Genomic DNA, 27,802 nt, shown 5'->3' on the forward strand with positions numbered 1-27,802 from the left:
GGTTCTACCAGAAGATACTAGCGTAATCTACATTACTTCTAAATACAGAGTATCTTTGAGGGGCCAAGCTCAGGTAACTTTCCTGTGGACCAAGCTTCTAGAGATGGGTTTGGACATTGGACTCAGAATTCAAGGCTCAGTGTAACTCCAAAGACCTTGCACTTTCTGTTATATGAAAGCATTTCCACTGCATTGTCACTGTGATAATTTGCCTGGAAATCATTGCATCACCAATTCTCTTCGCTTTCTGGGAGCTCATGAGAGCTCTTCAAAAGGATATTTGCTGCACTCTCCCATTGGTCCATAATGGTTGTCTTCTCTCGTCCACGTTGATAGCATCTAAACTTACAAGATTAAGTGCATAGTAGTCCTGCCCAGTGATGTTACCAAGCGTGGTAGATGTAGGAGCACATTTGGCTTCTAGTAAAGGGGATGCACCCTCAAGACCTAATATCCATCTACATCAAGAAGATCCTTTTCCCCTTCATGCATCAGGTGGGGCGGCTTACCACCGTAGTCACCAGTGGAGCTTGTGGTAAAGCTAGGCAATAATGAAAACAAAGAAAACAATAGTCACAGTAGCTATCTTGTTTTGTCCATGGCTTCGTAAGCCAGGAAGTAGATCAGTTTTGATTTTCTCCAAATCCTTGCAGGGTCATTATCACGTGTCATGTATGGTTCATGGATGAGAAGCCCAGGCTTCATATGGCGTGAGTCATATAATGGGGCTGCTGTTGGCAGCACCAGGTCATCCTGTGTTGTCCCAGCCGCACCATGGACCTCAGTAGGAGCTGCTAGCTAAGCACCGCTCTGACTGGGCATTGGTGTGAGCATGCGCAGCTGAGAACACTGCTGACTGGGTGGGGTCTTTTGCTTTAGGTGAGTTACTGAGCTCCACCCCAGAGAAGGCCCCCTCTTTCTCTTACTGTGAATAGGTGAGTAGAGAGGAAACCGAGCCACACCCTTCCACCATATTTCACATTGCCAAAGTAATTAGGTACGTGGACATAAGAGCCCCAATTGAGTTGACAAAACCTGACATTTTCCTCCCTGATCCTCAAGGCTTCTGGGTTCCTACAGGGCCTGAATGATGCGGTTGCATTTATCTGTGGTATTAACACCCAGTGGTTATCCCAAACTGCCGGAAGGGTGACACACTTCCTCCTCCCCAAAGGTAGAGATGGTCTCGCCCTCCTCCCTGGCCTCCTGTGCTGAGAAGCTCACTCTAGACTGTTCCAGGCTCCGTGAGTGTCAGATGTCTGTAGGTCCCAAAGGCAGGAAATGTGTGAATTCTATTGTAATGTCTTAGTGTGTTCAACGCCCCCCCCCCCATGTCTGACTCTTTCTCTCCATTTCTGTTTTCTTCACCTTCAGCACAAAAAATTAGAATAGGCACATGAGTTGCATTAAGGAATCTGTCCAAGTACTGCACTAGTTTGGACATACGAGCATTTTTTTTTTTAAATCAAGTATAGAATTAATCAAAACCTCTGACGAGAGAACACAGCCGGTTTTAGTTATTCAGAAAATAGAGTTTAAATGGGAGAAAACAAGCGTTTATCCAGCCACCTGCGTTCCCAGAATCCACTTTAAAGCAGGGGAAGAATGAGAATCTAATATGAAGAACATTTCCATTAAATGAATTTTTAGACTGAAAAAGAAAGCCCAGAAAATCTTCCTTCAGGGAAATAACCAGGGCTTAAATCTGTTATACCCCGGGAAAAGGACAAATATTTACCAGTTTCCATAGCTCTTGTTTGTTTTACAAAACGCACTGTGGAGATGTGGACTTTCAGAGCTGGATCGGACGGGGTCTGGAGTCCCGCACAGGCCGTGGGACTCTCGAGGGAGCCGCTGCTAGTGTGGAGCAGAGTCCCACTTCAGCGCAGCGGGACGTGCACCCCTTACCCTGGAGCCTGCGGCCTGGCACCTCCTCCCACCGAGGCTATAATGCTCCAGCTCAGGCTAGGAGCTGCATGTCTTTGACACCTTCTACCGGAACTTCCAGATTCTAGGGGGTGGTGTATGGTGACATGCTTGTGTCTTTTTACTGGCCTTGAACACTTCAGTTTTTCTACACCACACTCTCCGCAGGCTGTTCTTGTGGCCCCTTTATTTAATCTTGAACTCCAGCTATTCTTATACCTGTTCTCCTGTGCCTCCATCTGGAATCTGTAGACCACAGTTCAGCCCGCAAGCAGTTAGGGCCTGGGTAGCAGCGCCCCCTGCTGGCATGTTTGCTGCACAATCAGACCTGCGGGGACTCCGGCTGAACTACGTTCTCAGGGGCAGTTGATTCTGAGTCTCGCCTGGGGTGTGCTTGGGTAAAGCTGTTGGACACCCGTTTGGGGGTGGTATCTTTCTGATAATGGGTTCCAGACCATCTGCCTTGTCAGTTCTGCACGTGCCTCAGTGGGAGGCAGGTTAACTCTACAGCTTTATCAGCACGCTTTCTGATAAAAACGAAAACAAACCAACAAAAAGCTCTTATTTTGTAGGCACCTCAGGTCCACATTTAGAGAGAGAAAGGAAAAGGGAAAATCAAGGTGACAGGCCTTTCCAGCTGTCACTCTCAGCGTCCTGCCCCAGAAGGGAGCCACTGCTCTGTGGACCTTCCCAGGGACTCCAGGCCTCCGCCTGAAATAGCAGCTGCAGCTGCCTTGTCTTTTTAAATTTTTTATTTTTAATTGCTTTTTACTGTTTTTTTTTTGTTTCATTTATCTTTCTCCTTGTTTTCCCTGCCTCCTTCCTCCTCCTCCTTCTTAATTCTCCTATTTCTCCTCACCCCTCATTTCTTTTTCTTCTTGATACAGGTTCTTATATTTAGCCTGGGCTGGCCTAAAACTCCAGCTCCTGCTGCCTCTGTCTCCCTGTTGCTGGGATTACAGGCATGCATCCCCCAGTGTCCACCATTCTGCTTTTCTTGTGGTTTTCTTCTGGTCTTCCTCTTGTCCATCCTGTTTATAGTCAGAGGCTTTGTTTATTTAACATTTTTTTTTCCGAGTCCTGTTACAAGCAACACAGACTCAAGTAGACTGGCAAAGCTGCCACAGGGCCTTTGACCCACCATCTCAGCCCCTATGTCCAGGCCCTCAAGAAGGCAAGCCAAGCCCTCTTGGCTGGAGTATTGACTTGCATGACTGGGGGCTTACACTAGAGTGCCCCGTGTGTGGCTGTTTAGCCATGTTTCCCCTCAGTTCCTAGAGACCTGGGTCCCAGACCATCAGCCCTGTCAGATCTGCGTGTGCCTCAGCGGGAGGAGGAGTAACTGCACTGCACAGCCGTGCCCCACAGCCCGAGGTGAGTGACTCATTCCTGCCTGGCGTTCCTGGTGGAGGAGGGACTCTGAGGGACTCCAGCCACCTGGTCACACACATAACACACCAATCCAAATAAAGGGCGCTTGGAGGTGTGTTTCTTCCCGAGACCACATTTCTGCTTGCTGCAATCAGGAGTCTCTTTTTGGTACCTGGAGGAGGAGCTCTCAGATGTATCCCTGTCCTTCCACCCTGATGCCTGCAGCCGGCTCAGAGTCTTCTGAAAACTAAGCTGAGGATGTAGACAGACCCGCTGTGAAGATCTGCTCTAGCCAGCCTTTTATCCCAGTCCCATGGTCCAGATCCCGTGAGAGTCCCAGTCAGGGTCTGTGCCGGCTTCCGGTGACTGAGAACTTTACATCGTCTCTAGTCTAGACTCTACTTGGTTTTGTTCTGAGTTTCACGGCTATTCTTCCCCCCCCCCCCAGCTCCCACGTGTGGCCCTTGTGAAGTGGCTCGCCTCAAGCAGAGTGAAAACCTGTGCTGCCCGGAGTATGAGTGTGGTACGTGTCTACTCAGCAAATTCCTCCAGGGTCCAGAGCCCAGGCTAGCCCCACGTGGGTCAGACTATAGGTACTCCAATACACTTCCTAGTCACAGGGTGTGCAAAGGGCTGGCTGGATTAAAAGAAAAACATTCCAAAAAGCCAGCTTCTAACAAAGCTTTAAGTGTGAGGTGTAGGAGCAATGATAGCTTGGTGGGGGGATTGCTGGAGCTACAGAGATTTGCTGAAGAAAATGTCACACTACCAGAAGATGCTTTCTGTACGATTTTGAGGATACTCACCATGGGGAAGGCCACATTCAGGCCTCCAGCAAGCTGCTGCTGCTGTGTGTGTGTGCGTGTGTGCGTGTGTGTGTGTGTGTGTGTGTGTGTGTGTGCCCATGTGCGCATGCGTGAACAGTGTGACAGCATGACTCAGGGAGTTCAGAGAAGGTCGAGTTGCTGCAGGACCGGGAGCTAATGGCATTCACATCCCTGTCCATCAAGCGTGTTTATTAATTCATTCTTCAAAGGCAGATCTTCAAGGGAGAGTGGACAGACCACAGGAAGTGCTAAGGAGCTAGAAAGGAAGCCAGGATTCCAGGGAGTTGATTTATGCTGATGAAATTTATCAGATAGCAACACAAATCACACAGGGTGTTCAGTCTGGTTTGAGAACAGATTTATTAAGCAGGTCTCTGAATATTGGCAGTAGAGAAAACTGGGAGGTAGTGGTCATTTAGGTCCAATCTTCAGCTTATAGACAAATTTTTAAATTTCTGTAGTATGCCATGCACTTTCATAAGTTCATGAAATCCTTGGGCTAGCCTGGTAAGTAACTTGGGGTAGCCTGGTAAGTTTCTACTGTGTAGAAGGGGAAACAGAGGTCTAGAAGATTCAGACTTATTGGAAAGATGCAAGTCTTTGCAAATGGTAGCATACTTAGGAGCATAGTCAGTATGAAGATAACTTGACATCTGTCATCCATGATCTCTTTCCCTCTCGCTTTATGTGTGTGTGCGTGTGTATTCTATCTATCTATCTATCTATCTATCTATCTATCTATCTATCTATCTATCTACTTATCCATCTACCTATCTATCTACCTACCTATCTATCTATCTATCTATCTATCTATCTATCTATCTATCTATCTACCTATCTATCATCTATCTATCTATCTATCTATCTATCTCTCTATCTACCTACCTATCTATCTATCATCTATCTACCTATCTATCATCTATCTACCTATCTATCTATCATCTACCTATCTATCTATCTATCTCTCTATCTACCTATCTATCATCTATCTATCTATCTACCTATCTATCTATCTATCTATCTATCTATCTATCTATCTATCATCTATCTATTATCTATCTATTCATCAATCTCCCTTCTGCATATCTCAGCATCTACTCACTTAGCTGCCTATCATCTGACTTCCATGCACCTGCCTCCTATCATCCTCCCTCCCTCCCTCCTTCCCTCCCTTCCTCACTCCCTTCTTCCCTTCCTCCTTCTCCCTCTCCCTCCCTTCCATCCATTCCTATTTACTTACCTGTCCATTCACCAGCTATCTAATGTGTGACCCCTCTCTTGTCTCTAATCTTCACCCACCTCTATTGGCTGTCACCATCCCCTTAAAATAGTAAAGTTCCACAGGAAAGGGCGTGCCGCTCACACTGACGAGCAACAGGAAAGTAGCCTCACCAAACCTGTATGTGCCTCTTTTTCTTGAACCCCAGTATGTGACCTGGCCAACTGCAACTTGCCTCCAGTGCCTCCGTGTGAAGGAGGGCTCCAGCCAACCCTGACCAACCCTGGAGAATGCAGACCCACCTTTACCTGTGGTAAGGCCACTGTGGGGGAGAGCTGTGAGGTCACTCTCTCCTGGCCTTGCAAAGTCCTCTTCTGTTTAGGGGATTGAGACAGCTTTCTGAACCTAGGTTTAGGGAACATTTGGAAAGAAGGCTTAAGGTAAGGCTTAAGGTCTTACTTGAGTCCTCTGACTGCCCTGGCTGTATCCACTACAGGTCTACCAGTGTAGACACAGTTGTAGCCATTTTAGAGGTGCATTAAGACACAGAGAAGGGTGGAGGAGAGGTATGTCAGTGGTTAAGAGTACGATCTCCTCTTCTAGAAGACTGAGGTTCATTTCCCAGCATCCACATGGTGTCTCACAACCATCTGTAATTCCAGCTCCAGGGGATCTGACACCCTCTTCTGGCCTCTGCAGGCACCAGACATACATGTGTTGCACAGATATCCATGTAGACAAAATATCTATAATAATATCGAGCAAACAGACAAACACAAAGCAGCTGTTGGGCCCAGGCAGTTAGACTTCAAACCCTCTAGTTACTTGTCCCCTCGTCCCCTCTGTCACTGAGGGCATGTCATGGTGCCTTGCTTGTCTTCATCACTGAACCTCATCTTCAAACTTAGTAGGATGCTTTCCTCTGTAGGTTTATATTTAATTGTCAAATATATTTTTAGCACACAGGTGTGCTAAAATTAGGCATGGAATATATGGAATTCTGTATTTAGTTTCCAAGGCTCCATTTCAAGGCCAGGGGAGTTCTTGGATGCCTACTTTGGAATGCCACATGAGTTCCTTGATGCAGACTTTGGGGATGGAGGGGGCACATCACAAGGCAGTTGGAACTAGGTGCAGGATGCAGGATGCAGGATGCAGGATGCAGGAATGGGCTTTAGCATTTATATAATAGTACTGTGGGCAGCATTGTGGATAACCTTTCATTTTCACGTTGTTGGAGATGGTAATGGATCTTGGGGGGTGATGTTTGAGGCCCTGGGGTGGGGACAGGATTGTGTAACCTGCTAAACTAGCCACAGTATATCCAGGCCCCTCTGGGATTTAGGGATTGTATCTGGTATTGCTCAGAGTCAGTAGCTGGGAGGATCCTGCCTTGTCTACGTGTTCCTGGGGATGCTCGTACAGGGGGAGCAGCCTCCCCATTCTCTATAAGGATTCCCAACCTAGTTCTTCTCTTCACTGATGCTGCCTTTGGAGGAATGACTGTTCTTTGGTATTCTAAATACCCTATAGCTGCTGAGCTGGGTGTATATGCGTGCCTGACTTACTGTTCTGGGTCCAAGGACTCTGCCATAGTTCTGTACTTTGGGGTACAAGTGAAGGGCAGTCCTCAGTGTGGCAGGAACGAGGGTGTCACCTGTGTCCACCCCAGCCTGCAGAAAAGAAGATTGCAAAAGAGTGTCCCCACCCTCCTGCCCCCCTCACCGGACACCCACCCTCCGGAAGACCCAGTGCTGCGATGAGTACGAGTGCGCTTGCAGCTGTGTCAACTCCACACTGAGCTGCCCACTTGGCTATCTGGCCTCAGCCACCACCAACGACTGTGGCTGCACCACAACCACCTGTCTCCCTGACAAGGTAGGCACTGCTTAACTCTGGATGTGATGAGGGCTCATTCATTACTCTGCACAGAGGATTTGAACATCTCAGCCTTCCTCCCTGAACCAAGGGTGAGGTGGATAGGTAGGGGGGCAGTCAGTATTCCATCTCACCCACATGGAAATTTCATTAATTCAGTAGTTATTGACAGCGAATCTACTGTGTATTAATAATGGCTAGATGCTGAGGTTATAGTCAGTGTATGGCTTTAACAAGGTTAGCCAAAGAGGCACTGTGATTGCCAGGATTATTTAGAGTTTAACCATTTGTTCATTGCTGTCAGTTCATCCATGAATCCATCCACACATCCATGAATCTATGCATCCATCCACCCGCCTACCCACCCCCCGTCCACACCCAAACTACTTCTATGTTTTAACAGACTGGTGATATGTTAGGCACACTGTGTGTATGTAGAATACAGTCCTCACTTCTGATCTTGTTAGCATGTATTGTATTAGTCTATAAATCCAAAACAGTAAGATACAAGTAGCAGTCTAAGAGAGGAGAGATCCACCATGATTGACTCAGAGTGTGTTGGGGATATTGCTGCCCCTCCTAAGTACCTTCCGTATCATGGATGTCACTAACCACTTGATTAAACAACCCCAATGAGTTTATCCTCAGAAATCTTGTTGTCACCAGGTTTGTGTCCACCGAGGCACCGTCTACCCTGTGGGCCAGTTCTGGGAGGAAGGCTGTGACACATGCACCTGTACTGACATGGAGGATACTGTTGTGGGCCTGCGTGTGGCCCAGTGCTCTCAGAAGCCCTGTGAAGACAGCTGTCAGCCAGTAAGTGAGGCACAAGGGTTGGCTGCTGTGTGCAGCCATTGGGTAGGGAAGAGAGGGAGGAATGTTGGGGTGTGGGAGGGAGGGAGAGAGGGAGGAGGAAGGGAAGGAGGGAGGAAGAGTATTTATTTAACTGTCTACATACCTATCTATATTGAAAGGGAGAGGGCAAGAGGGTAAGGGGAAAAGGAAAATAGAGAGCTAGAGAGTGGGGTAAGAGAGAGAGAGAGAGAGAGAGAGAGAGAGAGAGAAAGAGAGAGAGAGAGAATATGAGAACAAATGAGAATATAGCATAGACCTTTCAAGGGATTTCTTCTAACTAGGCTGGGTTTCCTAAAGTTTTCATGCCTTCTAATATCCAGCCAAGCAGCACACCCCATGGTTTAATCCACTGAGAAGGTTGAAGCCTTCATGATCCAATTCCCTCCCAAAGACCCCACATTTGAACGCTGGTGCATGAGGACCAAGCCTTTAACACATGGATGTTCAGATGCAAAGCATAGCAGGTTGGGTAAAAGGAAAGAAGTGAGAGGAAAAAGGTGGCCATGCCTCCCTTCTGTGGTCTATCCTTGGCTAATGGCTGTTCTATGGCTTTAAGTCCATGACGGTTTAGGCAGAGACAGAGGACAGCATTGTTTCTGTTTCTGTTCTCTCTTCCACCCTCAGACACCACTGCAACTAATCCTCAATCTGACACACACACTGAATCTTTTGCAATTGTTCCTTTTGCAATGCACGGCAGTATTTCCATACAGACATGATTTTCAGACCATGTGTAATTTTAGGTCTAGAAAATGTGACCTGTTCTCAAATTTAATGTGTGCTGCTGGCCTTCCCCTAAGCCACCCTGTTCTAGCTGAGGGCTCCTCAGAGTCTAGAAGGGAGCATCTATCTTTTGGGAGAAATGTGGGACAAATAAGGCTCACAGGCTTGACCCTTTGCCATCACTACGTTTTAATGGGCCAACAGTCATGTTAAAGCAGAACTGCCCAGCATACAAGTGTGTGCACCTGCGGATGCTGCTCTCAGCGTCGACGGTAGGGAAGGCCGTACTCTTGAAGCTGTCTAGGGTGTGTGGATGACGACAGAAGTGTGGGCTTTGGGAGAGCCATTCTACTAACCTGCTGTCCTACCTACAGTGGGATGTGTGGAGCTACCAATGCCTTTGGGAGAGGATGCTGTAGAAGGCACAAAGGCCTTTTTGGGAACACCCAGTTTTAACAGTCCTTTGGCATTTACTTTATTCAACTGACCATTGATAGCAGTAACTTGTTATCAAGTAGTGAGAGTGATGTTGGAGTTCATTTATTTTTGGAAACTTACCCAATGTTTTTGCTAATTCTTTAAAGATTTCATAGTGTATTCTAAATATATTTATGTTTCCCCCAACTTCTCCCTTTACCAACATGGCTACCATCCCATTATGTCCTACCCAACTTTGAGATTTCTTCTCCTCCTCCTTCCTCCTCTTCTTCCTTCTCCCCTCTCTCTTCCACTTCTTCTCCTCCTCCTCTTCCCATTGAGTTTGTGTCATTCAGCTAGTGTCTTGGGAGTGGGGTCAACCTACTAGGGGTGAGTCACATCATTAGAGAAAATGGACTCTTGTCTCAGCAGCTACTAAACGCCACTAGCTCAGCCGCTGTTGGGATTTTGTGTCCACCATGCTGCTGGTGAATGTATTATGTGTACACAGAGCAGCAGTATAGGCATTTATCATGTTCTACAAATGGTAGCAGTTGTGTATGCTACTCTTTTATGTGAGTGGGTAGCAGGTCTGTATACAGAAGCAATTACAAGTATGAGAATAATGACCTATATTCTATTATATTAGGATGCTAGTGAACAGGAATTTTTTTTTAGCTCCATTATAATCCATTTGTTTGTTGTTTACTGAGTCATGTTTCACTATAGGCTGGCTTTAACCTTGTGATCCTCTTGTCTCAGCCTCATGAGTCCTGGGATTACAAGCAAGTACCAGCATGCCTGTTTCCGTTATAATTTTATGCAGCCACTGTTGTGCATGTGACTTATTGTTGACTGAAATGTCAATAAGGTCGACAATGTTTTAGTCACTCATGATACTTCTCAGGAGGAAGAGGAATGGCGGCTGTTCTTTGTACATGTCACCAGGAAATGAAGGGCCAATATAGGAAGCGGAGTTGTTCACAGCTCTCCAACTCACTGAAATCAGCAAAAACTGTGTGTGCTGACTTAGAGCTCAGGGCCCATTCTAAGCTAGTGCAACGAAACCTCAAATTTTATGAATATGTTAAATATATATTCATATTCAATATATTGAATGCATATATGTTCTCATAGACTTCTCATAGACTTCTCTCTAATGTTCTCATAGACTTCTATGTTAAACGTTTGGTTCCCAGGTAGTAGGGCTATTTGTGTGGTAGTGGAAATTTTAGAAAGTAGGGCCTGCCTGGAAGAATTTGGGGTGTGTTTTTGAGGATCCCCACAACCCTACTTCTTGTTCTGCCAGGGGGGATCTTTGGCCACAACTACACAGAAGTAACTGATATTCCCAGGGTGCATGGGCTCATGTAGCTCTGGGAAGGACAAGGTCTTTAGCATTTGGCCCTTTGGATAGCCTCAGCAGTGACCAAAGGACCAGGATTCCAGGTCTTTCCTCTGCATGTCAGCAGTGGTAATAATCATGGTTCTAGGATTGTCCTGCTAAGGACATTAGGCATTTTCTTTTCAGTGGTGAATGTCTGCAGGGTGGGTGGATATTAGACTCACTTCTGTTACTTTGAAAGCCGGTGAAAACAGGATAGAAAAAAGTAAGGTGAAGTGTCTGACAAGATGTGTCAACATACATATAAGCTAGAGAGTTCAGTAGAATAATGGAAAAGGCGAGGGATGATGAAAATGTTGGTTTTGTTTTGCCTTTTTGAGATTATTTGCAGGGAGATTTCAGAAAGGGAAATTCTGTAGCATGGCTGGGGTATCTGGGTGGGCATGAGAAGCCAGTGGGTCTCTGGGATCAAGGTAGCTAAGAATCGTTTATAATGTTGACAGTGTGAGATGCATCAAAAAGATAAAGGAGTGTATCCATCCAGATGACTCAGCACTTTGAGAGAGGCTTCAGGGAGGTATACCAGATGTCTCAGGGTACTGGTTAACTCTGCTCAGGTTTCCCTGAGGTCTCATGGCATTTGGAATGCCCTGCTTTGTAGTGGAAGGTGTGTACAGTATGTTATCCTAGTGTGTCAGCTACCCCCATAGCTCCCTGCACCTCATCTCTGCACAATAGGTGACTTGAGTCTCAGTTGAGGAAAGGCTAGGGACAGCTCACTGCGCACTGCTGTGACGTGGGTAGGGATGCCAATGAGTCCCACGGAGATGGTGTGAACTTGAGCTGAGTCTCTGGGGTGGTTGCATTCGCCTAGGGAAGGCAGCGTTGGTGCCTCTTCAGAGTTGACACAGCTTGTGAGTGTGCCTGGGGAACCATGCATGCCATCTGGATGAGCCAGCCACTCATTCTCTCTGAAGGACAGAGCCCCAGGTCAAAGCCTTGTCCTGGCTTCTTTGTCCTTAGCTCCAGACTCAGTCACACTGACAATGTCATTCTTTCCACATGATGTTCAGAGGAGGGTTTTTTAAAAAAATAAATAGTTTCATTTATTTTTATTTTATATGTTTGACCCATGTGTGTGCATCACACACATTCCTTGTGGGCCCAAAGGCCAGAAGAGGGCATTGGGTGCCCTGTAACTGAAGGTAATATGGATTTGAGTCACTGTGTGGGTGCAGAGAATCAAATGTGGGTCTTCCTAACTACTGAGCCTTCCCTCCAGTCTGTTAATCTAAGTCCTTAATACTTGGGCTATATAAAGGATCTTGTGGAGGCAAGATGGACTGTCCACCGCCCACGATGCTGGCCTCCCCTGTTTGGCTCTCTGGGGGAAGGTCAGCCTCAGTCATTTGCTTACCTCAATTTTTTGGGGGGTGGGCAATAGGTGGACAATACTATTTAGACTACTAAGTAAATGTCAAGGACTCTGACCTCTGCAAATTAGTGCGCTAGTCAGCTTCCCATTGATATGACAAAGTACCTAAGAACATCAACCTAGAAGGCAGGGCAGTTTTAGCCGCTGGTTTCAGTCTGTGGCTATTCATCCTCTGGCTTTCTAGGCTGTAGTGGGGACAGACTATCACAATGGGGAGTATGTAGTAGAGCGCAGATGCTCATCTCATGGTGACCAGGAGAGGGGAGAGATGGAGGGAGGGTGCAGAAGCAGGCTGGGGCCCAAAATTCTCCTTCTGGGGCACACCCTCGATGATCCAATTTACTTCCAATTAAGCTTTACCTTGAAAAATTTCTACCAACACACAGTAGTAGCACAGGCTTGGGGAATAACGTGGTAATTTAAGAGCTAAAGCATTTCACATGTTGGGCAGTGCTAGAAGCAAGATACTCATTTGTGCAGGTCTTCACCTGCAAAACAAAGACTAGGCATCCTGGGCATCCTGAGGGTTCCCTGCAGTCGGCAAGCAGCCCTAGGTGTGGCAGTGGCAGACGACAGATTCATTAGGGGCTTCTGACTGAACTCTGAACTGTCTTGAATACTCACCTGGATTAGATATTGGTCTCAACGTGGAATCTTTTGGGAGGGCAGATTGATTTCTTCAGCCTGTGAAGACCTAGCGTAGGACTCATGGCTGGTGGACCGCAGAGATGAAAATATCCAGCACAACTAACTGTCTTGTTTATCCCCACCCCAGGGCTCTGTAAATGTGAAGCTCAGGTAAGAACATCTGTTTCTCAGTTGCTGGTCTGGCCTACACTCTGCTCTTTTTTTTTTTTTTGCTTTGTTTTTGTTTTTTAGGGCTTTTCTTATGTTCTCCGAGAAGGCGAGTGCTGTGGAAAGTGCCTGCAGGCTGCTTGCAAGGTGGCGGCTGGCTCACTGCGGGGCGATTCCCTCCCTTCCTGGAAAAGTGTAGGTCCGGGTCACAGGGAGGAAGAAGAGGGTTCTGCCCTCTAGCCTGGAAGTCCATTTTGTAGTCCATCAGTGCCAACCTATGAATACCCCCAACCCTCAATTTTTTGCTTTCTCTACAGGGAGTGTAGACAGCTGTTGGTTTGAATCCCAGCTGTGGGATTCCTATATCCCTTAGGAGCTAGTTAAGGCTGTCCCAGACTTCCCATTTTGTGGATTTGAGGAGAAACCTAGTGGCTTCCTGAAGAGATCTGTAAACTCCCAAGTACTTTAGGCCGCCTGTTCATGGTGACTCTGAGGTCATGCGGTCCCTCGATGGTTGTTAAGTGGTATGGCCTCACCATCCCTCTTTTCTGGAGTCATTAATTTTACCACGTGTCTCAGGCTGTCTTCAAACTCGTGATCCTGCCTCAGGTCCTGAGTGTTGGGATCACAGGTGTGTATCACCACGTCACGTCTCCTAGATAATTATAGTTCTGATGTCAGAATAAGAGCAGTTCTTTTCCTACTGGTTAGGAAGGATGAATTGATAGTATTAATCCCAGAGAACCTCAGAGGCAAGGCTAGAAGAATGCATGGTGCCTGTATGGGTCCTCCCCTTTGTCTCCTTCAAGTAGGACAAATGTACTCTGTCTTAGAGGAAGAAAGGCAAAGGTTGCGTCTTGTCCCTACAGGTCTTGTCTCCTGCCCAGGTCTTTTTCCTCCTCAGGGGTAACTGAATAACTTAGTTTCCCCATCTGGATGTCTGCTGCCCCCTCATGATTCAGTTACCTGTAGAGTTTCTGTCTGTGTGCCCCTCCTTCAAATACTTTTAGCTCTCCTGCTTCCCATTTATCCTTGACTAAGGAGGTTTTGTCAGCCCCATGCTCCAGTCCCCAAGCCCAGGGCCAGCTGAGAGCAGAGGCTGCTCTGTCTTAGGGACCAAGTGCTGGCACCCATGATACTCAGTCCTCCTGCCCCTTTTTCATCCCCAGCATGGCTCCCGCAACCTAACCCACAACAGGACTTGCATGCTCTGAGGTCATGTCAGCAGCTCTTTTTCAGCTCAGGTCTTGACCTGACCTATGAGACTTGGGTGTCCCCTGGGGCTTTGCCACTGGGATCACATCAGGGACCATCAAGATGTGGGAGGGAAAAGGTCCCCTTAATGAATCCCGTGACCAAAATGTATCAAGTGGTATGCAGAGGCGGGAGGCAAAGATCATGGCTTCAAGTGTCTGGCGCATTCTGTATCACATCAGTATAAAGAATGGTGGGCAAGAGTTAGGAGCAGTGGGTCAGAGCCTGGGGAAAGCAGAATGCAGTTGCTTAGGTTTTCCAGGTAGCACCTCCTGGTGGCTTTTCCCTTCTCCCTCCCTTTTCCCTTCCCTTCTTCCCTCCTTGTTTTTCTTCCTTCTTCACCCCCCTTCCTTCCTTTCATTTGACAGAATCTGCTTAAGCATCCTAGGTTGGTCTTGATTTCACGATCTTTCTGCCTCAGCATCTGGGGAGCTAGGATTACAGATGTGCATCTCCTGCATATTTTTCTGAACCATGATTTTGGCTCTCAGTTCTCTTTGCTGTTATAGAGCGGGAAGACAAAGCACTATAGGGACCAGCACTTTCAAGTGAGGCTAGTCATCTGCAGGCTTGGAGAGTTCTGGACAGTTTGCAGATCCCCAGGGCTTGGGGACTGGGATTCCTAGCTCTCTGCAAGCTTCCTATTTCCCTGTACAAGGGGGAGAAGAAACAGGTTGAAAGGGGGAGTTTCCTCTCGTCTGTTTTGTGCCAGCCCACGCTGCTGTTGGAAGTGTCCTTAATTTCTCTGTTCATCTCAGAGCCAATGTTATGGTTGGCAGGGAGCATGCCCCTTGACTTCCTCATGGTACTACTCTGGTTAACAATGGTGGTGTAGGGGATACATGACTCTGGGCTAGGATCTGGTCAGGGTAGCTTAGACCCAGACTTACTGTGATGACCCCTGCCATTTCCTCTGTGGACATTATCCAATTGTTTCAATTATGGTTTGAATGAGAGCTTACATTCAGTGTCCAAAGAATTCCCCAAGAACAGTGCACTGCCACAAGATGTCAGGGAGGGGGGGGCCCATCTTTCCCAGCACCTCTGATGGCCTTTGTACTCTGCAGGTGGGATCTCGGTGGGCTGTTCCTGAGAACCCCTGCCTTGTCAACGAGTGTGTCCGCGTGGAGGATGCAGTCTTTGTGCAGCAGAAGAACATCTCCTGCCCACAGCTGGCTGTCCCTACCTGTCCCACAGGCTTCCAGCTGAACTGTGAGACCTCAGAGTGCTGCCCCAGCTGCCACTGTGGTGAGTCAGGCTGGCCAGGCCTGCCTGGGCCTGCATTTGCCTTCAGGACTCTTTCCTCCCCAGACCCCTGACTTCTTTGCCTGTTTAGCGACTCAGAGAATGGGCACAATAAAAATCTGTTTCCACTGCAGTTGTGAGAAAGCAGACAGGAGGGGGCAATGGTAGCTTTCTGTTGGCCACTGTACCTGGCTCTGAACCCAGAAATGGTTTTTTAACTGTCATCTTGTATAATTCTCATGATGCTGACTGAGTGAGTGGCGGACTCTCCGGGCCAGCTTTCTCTGACTCTGGAGACCGTGTTTTCAGGAGGACAGCATTGCTTCACCTAGGGAAAGGCATTGCCATCCCTGAACTCTGCTGGCAGAAAGACAGACAAACAGCAATAACAAGTCCTAAACTCTTATTTTTTTTTTTTTGCAAGCCCAAAGGACAGCTCACCCACTCACCCCTCAGACACGAACTCAGCTAACTAGTGCCCCAGAGTCTTGTCTCTCCTTGGGATGGGTAGTCAGGAGTTGGACAGTTCTGAGATATTATTGGTTGAAAAGGGAAGAGTGGCCACTGGGGCCCAAGCAGGAAGACTCACAACACCCTGGGGTAAGATGTGGGGAACTGTCAGGAGACGGGAGAGAGAGGCCAGGATGCGGTAAGAGTATCAGGTTTGGGGGTGGTGTGTCTACACTCACGTGTTGCTTTGTTCTCCCAGAGCCTGTGGAGGCCTGCCTGCTCAACGGCACCATCATTGGGGTAGGTTGGAACTAAGTGGTGGGTGGGGTGGGTTTGGGGAGGCTGCGGGAAGAGTAGGCAGAGCAGTCTAAGATGGAAAAGCAAGGAAGATGGAGACTTCGTCGAATCACTCCCAGGGACCCCCAGTCTGCTATCCACACTGGGGCCACCCTTCTCCATCTCCAGGGCATGGGCTGGCTGCCCTGCACTCACCTCCTGGCCCATACTCCAAGCACGTGAGCATGCCTTCTGTACATGTAGAATCACGTCATGGTCACAGAGCACATTCCCACTGCACACCTCTCCCAGTGTGTGGCCACCTCTCTTACTGTCTCCACGTTTAAGGGAATGACCACACGAAGCAGAGGGTGCATCTCAGTGATGGCTGCCTGAGGGGGGTGTGGCTGAAGGGTGTGGCTGAGGGGGTGTGGCTGGAGGAGAGCCTCTGGGAAACCTGAAGGTGATTCTGTTTTCAGCCTGGGAAGAGTGTGATGGTTGACTTGTGCACCACCTGCCGCTGCATCGTGCAGACAGGAGCCATTGTCTCCAGATTCAAGCTGGAGTGCAGGAAGACCACCTGTGAGGCCTGCCCCATGGTAAGAGAGGGACTGAGGTACTGAGGTCGCTGTGGAAGCCGAGCAACAGGACCTCACTGGGTTCCTTAAATCTTGCCTGAGTTCTGATTATGGCAATATCTGACAGCTGTCAGGATGCCTACTCAAATCGTATTCCTCAGAAATAACTACAATTTCGCTTAATACATTTTTAGAATTTTCTTCTTGTGTTCTAAAACACAATGTTTTCAAGTCTTTTAATGTTATGCTCACAACTCTGTATCGTTAAAGTCATATTTTAAGAAATATTGCCACCATACTCTGAAAACATTAAAGAAATCAGTCAAGAAATGCTTGTGAGACCCTTTGCAATGTGCAAGACTCTACATGATCTTCATCTAAATGGATGTGCCCCAGTGCATACAATCTACTTTTCATTGTTAGACATTCGAGTCATCTCAATAGCTCATCAGGAGGCTAGGGAGATGGCTCAGTGGATAAACCACTTTTAGGGCAAACATAAGGATCTGAGTTCGAATCCCAGGAACTCACATAAAACAGTGCAGTAGAACATGCCTACAATCTCATTGCTGCGATAGGAGGCAGGGACAGGAAAGTTCTTGGCTTGCAGGGTGGTGGGCGATGAAGAGACCTTGTCTCTAAAAACACAGACAAGTGGCAGTTGTCCTTGGGCTTTTGAAGTGGTCTGTAGAATGTTAATGCCTGCACTACTACACAGACACACGGACACACACTTCAGTGTGCATGTGCACTCACACACACACATATAGATATTTATTGTTTCTTTTTATTTGTCAAGTTGTGATTCTTGCTTGTTCTAGACACATTCTTGGGGTACATTCTGACAACAGGATACTTTTTAGTCTGGTAGGTGGAAAAAAATTAATGTAGCATAATTTAAAAGTATATTTTAGTTTATTTTACTCTTAATTTTAACATAATTTTAATTGACACAAAATTATATATATTTAAGGGGTGTGGTGTTATTGTTTTAATTATGACTCTTAGTCTTACCTAACAGGGATATTATAAGCCTCACACTGGCTGATGGGATCTAAGTACTTGCAGAGGTTTTAATTCTCCCTGAAACTACCCTTTGTATTTGGGCTTCATTTTTTATTATTAATTAATTAGTTAATTAATTAGTTTATATCCAAGCACTTTGGTTGTTTTAGACAATACATTGGTAGGTAAGCTTCCTGTGAGCTAGAGGCAGGGATTACCTTAACTCAGGAGGCATCAGAAGGGCCTTCTCCCTCTTGGGCTTCACAAAGCCATAGGCTGTGTGGTGAGCAGTAAGGGTCCTTGTGAGTAGGCCAGAGCAGAGGGCGGGTGACACCTGGGAAGCATAGGGACAGAACAAGGAACAAGGCGGGAGCTGAGAGCTCATGCAAACACTTCCTGCTTTTATCCCAGTAAGACACAAGTAACCCACATCTGTGTTCTCCATGGCATGTAGACAGTATCAGGTTCAAAGCAAGCCTTCTCTCAGTGGAGAGGCTGGTCCTAGGGAGACACGGCTCTTTCTGACTGCCCAATTCAATTGATTCCATTGAGAGAGAGTATCTATGCTGTGATGAAAACGACACCGATTAAATACAGCGTCTTTATCTGCTGTGAAATGGCAGCTGATGTTTTAGGAGTCGGGGTTTTCCAACAACTCCCCCTACCACACCCAAGGCCTTCAACATGGAATAGTGACTGGCATTCCAGGCAGTGAGGAGACAGAGATTCACATCCCTGTCATCTGGAAACTGAGCTGGGGTGAGGTGGAGCTGTAGCCTATGTGGGTGAGGGAGGTCTATTAGTCTCCCCCAAGCAGCGCCCTCTACTGTTCAGAAGGTATGGCACACTCACATACGGCCTGCTTTCTGTTCTATAATATTCCTTTCTGTTCTCCAGCACTCTGATATCTTGTTAGAGCAGTGTGCTCTCATTCAGAACCCTAGATTAGCCTGCCTTCTATGTGCATTTCAAGCTTTTCTAAGACTTGGATACTGTAGGTCAGCTTCTTTACCTGGTTTTGGTAGTCCTTGGCCATAAAGGGCTTCAGTACTGGCTCTGGGGGCGGGGCAACTGGAGTGAGTGGCATCTAGGTTGGCCTGCTTGATGCCTCCACCAGAACAAGGTGGTTTGAGCTCATGAGGAGTAGAGACGAATGAAGCTTGACAGCGAATGTAAGGAGAGCATGGGCAGGAGGTCACCCTGCCGTGGGCTGCTCAGCTGACCGTCCACGATGAATTGAATGTCGAATATGAATGTCCGGGATGGAGGGTGGTGGACGGCCAGCAGATAGAAATCAGCAAAGTAGGCGGAGCCTGACTGAAGGGCATGCGCAGCTGAAGGGGTTCCCAGGGGTGTGGTTAGCCAGGCAGAGCCTTGGGACAAGGTGGAAGAGAGGGAGCAGAGCTATACTGGCTGTAAATGAGGACTCCCTGGCTACAGCAGGGATGTCGGTGGCTGGCTGGAAACTTGAGCCATTGGTGGGGGAAAAGTTGGCTCTTCCTGCAGTGACTAGTAGTAGCCAGAGACAAGGTCCCTGCGTGTGTGTGTGTGTGTGTGTGTGTGTGCACACGCGCGTGTGAGCTGACTTTCTACAATGAGTTGAATGTCCCATGGGACTCCCCGGAGAGTGGCACATGGTGGAAGCCTCTGACACACATGCCTTCTGGCAGTGGCCACCTGGACATCCAGCCGTATTTAGGGTTTTACTGCTGTGAAGAGACACCATGATGACAGCAACTCGTCTAAAGGACAACATTTGATTGAGGCTGGCTTACAGGTTCAGAGGTGGTGCTCATTTGTCGTCATGGTAACCTGCAGGGAGACATGATGCAGGAGGAGCTGAGAGGTCTACTTCTCGATCCACAGGCAGCAAGGAGAGACTGTGAGACTTGCTGGGCGTACCTTGAATATATATATAAGACCTCAAAGCAAGCCCTTACAGTGACACACTTCCTTTAACAAGGCCACGCCTACCCCGATAAGGCCACACCTCCCAACAGTGCCACTCTATATAGGCCAAGCATTGAAATGCGAGTCCATGGGGCCATACCCATTCAGGGTGTTGGGAGGAGAAGGTACCTGCATCTTTTACACACTCCTGTGCTAATGCATATCCCTTCCGGTCTCTAGGCCCCACAGTTCCTGACAAACATGGTTTCTTTCTTCTCCACTCCCTTGCCTTTCCTTTCTGTTCCTTTGGCCTTTGTAGTCCTCTTTGCTTTTTCCATTCCTGGCTGGGCTCTGCCCCCCTGGTGTGTGAATGTCACCATTGTCCTTTCAGTGTTCCCTGCACCTTCCTCCTTCTCCACGTGCAGGATTTCCTCGCCTCTGGGGCAGAGAACTGCTCACCTTCTGTCTCAGGACACTGTTTCTGATGTTCTTCTAACACTCACTACAAATACCCAAACGCAGGCTCCCATGAAGCCCACGATGGAAGCCAGGCTTTATGTCCTCTCGTGACTCAGAACCAATCGCTCACATTTGTTTGGCGCTTTGCCCGTCTCTTTTCTTCCCTCTGATTTTCCTTGCTTGCATACCTTCCAGGAACTGTGCATTGTAAAAACAGTTTCAACCTCACAATTGAAACACTATCTCCCGATCTTCAAAATCCAACAACATCATTTCAAAGTGGTGCTTTTGGCTGGAGGCCCGGTCTCCCTGCCTCTGTGTTGAGCTCCGTCTTCATGTCCAACCCCCAGAAGGCACATTGAGTTCATAGGTTAATTTACGAGGAACAAACTGCTTAAATTCACTTGTGGACGAGCTCACTGACGCTGGCCCTGCATGCTAGCAGAGACTTTCATCTGGGTGCTAGACTGACTGATTAGAGGTCGTCTCTCTCCCTGTATTACGAGATAAAGTCTGATACTATAGCTCAGGCTGGCCTAAAACTTATATTTTCCTTCCTCAGCTTCCAGAATGCTAAAATTATAGGCATTAGACACTATGCTTAGAGTGTAATAGATTTTTGTCATGAGTCCTCTGGTCCCCAGAGAATGGTGATCACTACAAGTGGCCAAATGTAAATAAGAATGGCAAAGGTCACAATCCCACAGGACTAAATACATATTTTATTTATTTGTTTCTGTGTGCTCCCCTCCCTCCCACCCTTCCACACCATCCCTCCTCCCTCCCTCTCCCCCCTCTCTGTATGTACATGTGCAATAGTCAGATATGATGCAAAGCCAGAGGCCAGCTGTCCATCTTGTTTTGTTGTAACCTCACCAGTTAGGCTAGGATGCTTGGCTGGTGGGCTCTGGGACCTCCTGCCTCCTCTCCAGTACTGAGATTACAGGCGTGCATGGCCACCCTGACATTTTATGTGGATGCTAGGGGTCGGGCTTGGGTCTTCATGCTTGCTCATGGCTGCCTGAGTTATCTTCTCAGCCTCTACTAAACACATCGACATTTTATGTTTTAGAGTGCCTTCGTTCTTTTTTAGGGGAAAGAGGAGAGTAAGAACTTTTATTTTTATGAAACAACGACGAGACAGTTGATGGTAGCATTTTAATGTTTTTTTTTTTATCTTGTTAAAAGTGTTTAAAGTATGTTTATCCTGCAAAATAAGACATTGGCGTCTCCTGAGTGTGAAAGCTTTTTGCAAAACAGCACAATCCTGCTACCTGCAAGCTGCTTGCCTTTCCCAGTGCAGATATGAACGAAGGGCTCTTATCCTGAACCACCATCAAGGTCTGAGCTGATGCACCAGCTGCTGGACACAGAGGGGCAGCACACACTCCCCAGGGAGTGCTTGGCCATCAGGAGAGCTTCTGAGTGTCAGGGTTTTAGTAAACTTAACAATGTTTCATTTTGCTAAGCTTCTTCTTCTTCTTCTTCTTCTTCTTCTTCTTCTTCTTCTTCTTCTTCTTCTTCTTCTTCTTCTTCTTCTTCTTCTTCTTCTTCCTCCTCCTCCTCCTCCTCCTCCTCCTCCTCCTCTTCCTCCTCCTTCTCTTCCTCCTCCTCCTCTTCCTCCTCCTCTTTCTCCTTCTCCTCTTCCTCCTCCTCCTCCTTCCTTCTTCTTCCTCCTCCTTCCTCCTCCTCTTCCTTCTTCTTCCTTTTTTCTTCTCTTCTTCATCTTTTTCCTCCTCCTCTTCCTCCTCCTCCTTTCTTTTTCTTTCCTGTTGTGGTATACCATCCTAGATTATATTAAATGTGTGTTTCTCAGTTGATGAAGGGTCTAAGGAAACTTAGGTACTTACTGCCTATTTCTTCTGTGAGGTGTTGGCTTAAGCTTACTATTAAAATTTTTGTGTTGTATGTATGAATATTTCACCTGTGTGTGTGTGTGTGTGTGTGTACTGTGAGTGTGCCTGGGGGCCACTGAGGTTGTGATATTGTGGATGCTGGGAACTGAACCCAGATCCCCCAGCTAGAACAAGTCCAGTTAGCTGCTGAGACGTCCCTTTTCATAAGTCAGGTTGCCACAGCTTGAGTGAGATGCACATGTGTGGAGGGAAGAAATGTCAGAGAGAGTAGTGAGGCCTAGCAAAACCTGGTTCGAGTGTCATTGTTTGACTAAATCTCATCCAGTCACGGAACGTTCTCCTTTTCTGCATCTACTGTTGGATCCATTTATAATTAAAAATCACACTTTATGTCTATGATGGACGAGTGATAGGTTTCTGATTTTCTTCCTTTCTATATAATGCTTTTGGTAGGTTTCAGTGTCAGTGTTACTCTTTTGATGCCTGTCAGTTTGTGTCTTGGTGAATTGTTGCTGGAAACGCAAGATGTTAACATAGCTCTCCCTAACCCTGTCTCCTCTGAGGATGGCGGGTGGACTGTCCGCTCAGATCTCTTGGCTGATTGGCCGCCGGTCCTGCGTCCCCGGGTTCTTGCAGGATCCTCAGTTCACATGTAGTTCAACCAGATACACGAGGGGCTTCTGCACCGAGCTTTAGAGCTTCCTTGTTTTGATTTCTTCCTTTGTGAGAACACTACCTACTTAGTTTTCAGGTCTTCTAGTAGATCTGAGCTCTGTCTTTTAAGTCCTTGGGAGAAGACACCTATAATCTCCTGAGTCCTAGCTGCCCAGCATTCTACAAGCAGCCTGGTGGGAAAGGAGATTAGAATGTGAATCTTGTCCATTATACTTTTTTCAAGGGTCCTTTTCTTTTTTCTTTCTTTTTTTAAATTTTATTTTATGATTTTTCGAAACAGGGTTTCACTGTGTAGCCCTGGCTATCCTAGAACTCACTCTGTAGACCAGCCTGACCTCAGACTCACAGAGATCCGCCTGCCTCTACCCCCTCCTCCAGTGCTGGGATTAAAGGCCTGTGTTACCAACTCCTGTCTTTAAAGGTCAAGTAACCATCAATTTATTTCTGATTTTGCCTTTAACAGTTGTTTTATTATCTGTCAACCGTTTGCCATTGTTATCTGAAGGTGTGTATGTGTGTGTGTGTCTGTGTGTGTGTCTGTGTGTATGTGTGTGTCTGTGTGTCTCTGTGTGTGTGTGTGTCTGTGTGTGTGTCTGTCTATGTGTGTGTGTGTCTGTGTGTGGCCCATCCAATACAAGCTCCTTTGTCACTGCTAGAACAAGAACTACACTCAAGGGAGCTTAAGCTGGAGAGTGTAATGGCTGGATAAGTCTTAGGAAGGTCATTTTAACGGACATGTGCTAACCTATGGAACAAAATAAGACTCTGCCAGAGTCAGAAGAATATGTTGGTGGCTCTGATAGGTTGGTGACAGAAGGGGGTGAGCATGACTAACAGTAGATGGGTATGGGATGCATTTTTGGCAAGACTTAGTAATGGCTGTGGCAGAAGCACAGAGAACAACGGATGGAAGAGTCAAGATAACCTCCGGATGTCTAGTTTGAGTGACTAGGTCATGACACTGTTTGGCAAGATAAAAGACAACCAGGAAAGGGTGGTATTTGGAGGAGAAAAAAAATCGAATCTTATTTTGGTAGAAGTCTCAAAACAATGATTATATAGTTATTTAGTACACAGTTGGATTTGTAAATTTGGAGCTCAGTGGAGAGGTCTCCATTGCTAAGTCAGAGTGCTACAGCTTGAGTGAGATGCACATAGATGGAGGGGAGAAATGTCAGAGGGAAGAGTGAGGCCTGGAAAAATCTAGGTCAAGTAGGATGCCAGCTGCACTCTGGGAGCAACTATGTGATAGCAGAGGTAAGAAGTCAACCGGTGAGCCTATTTATAACTGAGGCACTCTGGGAAGTTAACCATGGCTGCCATCTTTCTTGGATCCAGGGCTATCGGGAAGAGAAGAGCCAGGGTGAATGCTGTGGGAGGTGCTTGCCTACAGCTTGCACTATTCAGCTAAGAGGAGGACGGATCATGACCCTGAAGGTGGGCACAAGCTGAACTCAGGTGTCCCTCTCATACTGCTCTATGCTTTCTTTCTGGAGGTGTCTTTTCTTTAAGTAGAAGGATTAGTTTGGGGTCATTGTTGGTTTTTTTCACACTTCACTTTTTAAAGAAAGGGTAGGTGACTTGTGGAAGGCAATAGGGTTTCCTCTTGCAGTTCTGCTCTTCCTCACAAGTATGTTGTTGGTGTATAGCCCTGTACTTATGGGGTCAGAATAGTCTGAGGTCTTTTTATATTTCTGCAGCACTCTTCATAACAAATAAGCTTTGGGGCCAAGACTCCACCTCTAGTCTGTGCTCTGAGTGGAGTCAGGGGGTGTTACATATGGTCTCATCCTTCTTCTATAGTTCTCTGTTGGTTTAGTAGCTCAAAAGGAGTTAAGGCCATAGCTGACGTAGCTTTGTAATCCAAACGATATCATGGCATTTGTTCTACCCACTCTCCTCTGTCTTTTCAGCAAAATGAAACATTCCAGGATGGCTGTGACAGTCATCTGTGCAGGGTCAACGAGAGAGGAGAGTACATCTGGGAGAAGAGGGTCACAGGCTGCCCGCCGTTCAATGAACACAAGTGTCTGGCTGAAGGAGTGAGTAGTTGCAACTCAGATCCTGCCTTTGTCTTGAAGATCTCACTGCTTGACTTTGAGGATGCAACATCTAGGCCAGCTCTTATGCAGTCTCACAGCGGCCAAGACAGATATCTGTCCTAGTTGAGGAGTCAAGGAAATGGTGAAGAAGAGATAGTCTCTGAGACGTAGGATGCTTTGAAAATGGGTGGTCACTGGAAGGAAGCCAAGATCTTTGAACAGGGAGGCAGAACGTTGACCCCATTTTATTTTTTCTGGGAATGGAGTTTCTGACCACTTTGGTCAGTTGGCTTACAGTTGTGATGGCAAAGCAGTTTACCTCTGGGGATTTTGGCTCAGAGATCTTGAGTTCAGAGCCAGGAATTCATATGATCTGAGAACTTGTCCATGTTGAATTATTTGTGCCTTTCTTTCCTTTTATTTTTCCTTTTCCTTTTTTTTTTTTTAAGGGCAAAATCGTGAAAATCCCAGGCAACTGCTGTGACACATGTGAGTCCATTACTAAGAGCGTATACTTTCATGTTCATTAGAGAAAGGCCAGGTACCACTGTTTGAAATCAACTTTATTGCAGAAAAATAGTTCTTGTTATGAGTTGGTCATTATGTTTATACATTCAGCTAACTATCTTCCCTTCCTGAGTGTCATTTGCCTGTTCCCGGCTCAAATATCCTATCAATCACCCTGAAGTAATCATATGTTTTATCCTCCTCCATCTCTTGCCTCCTGTGAATCTTAGAATCTTTAATTGTTCATATATCTATCACGAGGGAGCATCATAAGCCTATTCCAAGATTATGGCCTTATTTCATCAACCTTGGTCCCTCTTGACTTTGTAGTTACACAGTGCTGATGTATCTAATTGGTAAAGTGGTGGATGGTTTTGGAGATGTGTACCAGACAATATCTGCCCTGTTCATTTTTGTGTTCATGACCACAAGTCACAAATTTCTTCCTTAGACTAATTTTTTTTTGTTTTTACTTTAGTGTGTGGTCTTAGATTCATAAATTCATGGTTGCAGTTAGAAAGGGGTAAAAGCATGTATTCCTTCAATCACTTCTTCTTTCCTTGATGGTTTGCTGTGACAGCCCAGTGATGGCCATCACTGAACAGCAGGAGGAGGAAACCCTCTGACAGCATTTCTTTCCAAATTCCCCTCAGAACGGTTTAAGAATGTGAATTCAGGAAGCCATTAGAGAAGATACACTCTCTCTAGTTCTTAGGATCTGGTTAAGAGATTGTTATCTACAAAACCAGCAATAACAACCCTTCACTGGAGACTGGAAGACTTTTTATAAGGAAAATAAGCTAGGCTCAATAATTGAAATCTACAGCAAGAGAATAGCACGTATTAGCTCCAAGTTTATTCTCTTGTGCAGTTGGAAGACTTTCCCATTAAAATGGAATTCTTCAGAAGTTGGGAGGCAGGCTAACATGTCTGTAGGGCTGGCCTAGAGTGGGAGCCATGCCAGGATGGAAACCATCATGCCTCAGAGCAGGGTGGTGAGCTGGAGGTAGACCTTGCACTTGGCAGGGAGTCAAGTCAAGCAGAGCTTCAGCTGGGAAGGCCACTGTAGACAAGGACTCTCATGCTGGTGACCTAAAAGTAGCAACTCTCAATAAGACGGTTGCACAAAGGTTCTTAGGAGTCTCCTCAGCCCCTCAGAGGAAATGAATATGTATGTGACCATGACATCTGCCTTCTTAGACAACTATAGTCATGAACTGATATTAATTCTATTTAGCAGCTACTCCATTGTCCATTAGTTATAGTTATAGTATGATATGATTGCTCTGGCCATTAAATTTAAAATTATACAAGAGCAGCAGTCTCCTGTCTATATGACAAAAACACAGTCAGCCTTGGCTCCTTCTGCAATTAAAATTGTCCTGTTAAGTGAGTTAAACCCAGTAGCAGTGAGTGATATCTCTGCATCTGAAGAGCCAGGAGCAGCTGAATTGAGCTTGAAGAACTTAGTTCCTTTTCCTGCCACTGACTTTGGTTAGTTGTTGATGGAAAGAGGAGCATTTCCAACTCAGTGAAGGCACTGGATGTGGAAAGTGTTTTACAGAACCCCAGCTAGCCCGCCCCCCAGTCCCACCTCTTGCCTGATATACAGGTGAGGAGCCTGATTGCAAAGACATCACAGCCAAGGTGCAGTATGTCAAAGTGGGAGACTGCAAGTCCCAAGAGGAAGTGGACATTCATTACTGCCAGGTAAAGCTGTGGGACTTCAAGAAGACCTGGGTGGGAAAAGCTAAGTCTCTTTAGTTATCATCTAGAAGGATCTGGAAAAGTTATAAGGGAGAGAGCTACAAGGGACTGACTGTAAGCATTGTTTTGAAAGTAAATGTTTCACTTAGTGAGTAGATCTGTTTGAGCCCAAAAGAAAGACCTGACAGACCTGTAAAGAGACTGGGGAGTCGTTTGCGGAAGATGGGGATTCAGGATCAATCAGCGTGTGTAGACATCATAGCCAGAGGGGGTTTGGGCATGTGTAATAATGGAGAAAGGAGGTTCATGATTTCCTGAGATCCCCACCTGGCTCCCCCAGGTGTCTCTGGGTAAGGCAGGAGGAGGATGGATACAGGTTGTCCCAGAATCCTGCTGCCCCATCCAGCGTTGTGATGCCTCATCTCTCTGCCGTATTGCAGGGAAAGTGTGACAGCAAAGCTGTGTACTCCATTGACATTGAGGATGTGCAGGGACAGTGCTCCTGCTGCTGGCCCTCGAGGACGGAGCCCATGCGCGTGCCCTTGCACTGCACCAATGGCTCTGTTGTGTACCACGAGGTCATCAACGCCATGGAGTGCAGGTGTTCTCCCCGGAACTGCAAGTGAGGCCTGTGCAGCTACGGTGGATTCCCACTGATGCCCATGCTACGGCCTGACCGGCCAGAAAACCACTCCCTCCCTCGTGCATCCTGCCCTTTGTGCCCTCCTGGGCCCACAATAAAGGCCAAGTTCTCATCTTAACCAAGGCTGGTGGTGGATTGTGTCTGAGGTCTGTGGTGACAGCCGTGACCTAAATCTGAGGTCTGAGGCTGGTTTTAAGGGACAAAGCACATGGTCCTTCTGTAAATACTCAGTGTCTGGAGGCTGAGGCCATCTAATGTCTAGGGAGCAGTGGACTTACATCATCCTCTGGGTGGGAAGGGACAGGGTGAAGATGTCTGTCCAGAAACAGCCTGGTGGCCTGAACCTATAAAGAATACATAAGAACACCCAGTTCTCAAATCTCTCAGTCAGGTTGCTTCTGCGCATGGCAGAGGGGTGGGCTCT

The 27,802-nt window shown here is 46.9% G+C and overlaps 1 protein-coding gene across 1 annotated transcript in view; it reads left to right on the forward strand.

Moving 5' to 3' along the window:
• Positions 1–27,496, forward strand: part of Vwf (von Willebrand factor) — a 137,571-nt gene extending 110,075 nt beyond the window's left edge. The window contains 14 exon segments of the mRNA XM_052174915.1: positions 3,198–3,300; positions 3,746–3,820; positions 5,552–5,656; positions 7,016–7,221; positions 7,888–8,037; positions 12,876–12,986; positions 15,113–15,293; positions 16,000–16,040; positions 16,496–16,615; positions 23,818–23,916; positions 24,393–24,521; positions 24,971–25,010; positions 26,641–26,738; positions 27,176–27,496. Of these exon segments, the coding sequence (XP_052030875.1) occupies positions 3,198–3,300; positions 3,746–3,820; positions 5,552–5,656; positions 7,016–7,221; positions 7,888–8,037; positions 12,876–12,986; positions 15,113–15,293; positions 16,000–16,040; positions 16,496–16,615; positions 23,818–23,916; positions 24,393–24,521; positions 24,971–25,010; positions 26,641–26,738; positions 27,176–27,361 (1,644 nt within the window). The 3' untranslated portion in view covers positions 27,362–27,496.
• The last annotated feature ends 306 nt before the right edge of the window (positions 27,497–27,802 follow it).

The sequence above is a fragment of the Apodemus sylvaticus genome, chromosome 2 (assembly GCF_947179515.1).
Source record: "Apodemus sylvaticus chromosome 2, mApoSyl1.1, whole genome shotgun sequence".
In the NCBI taxonomy this organism is placed as follows: Eukaryota; Metazoa; Chordata; class Mammalia; order Rodentia; family Muridae; genus Apodemus; species Apodemus sylvaticus.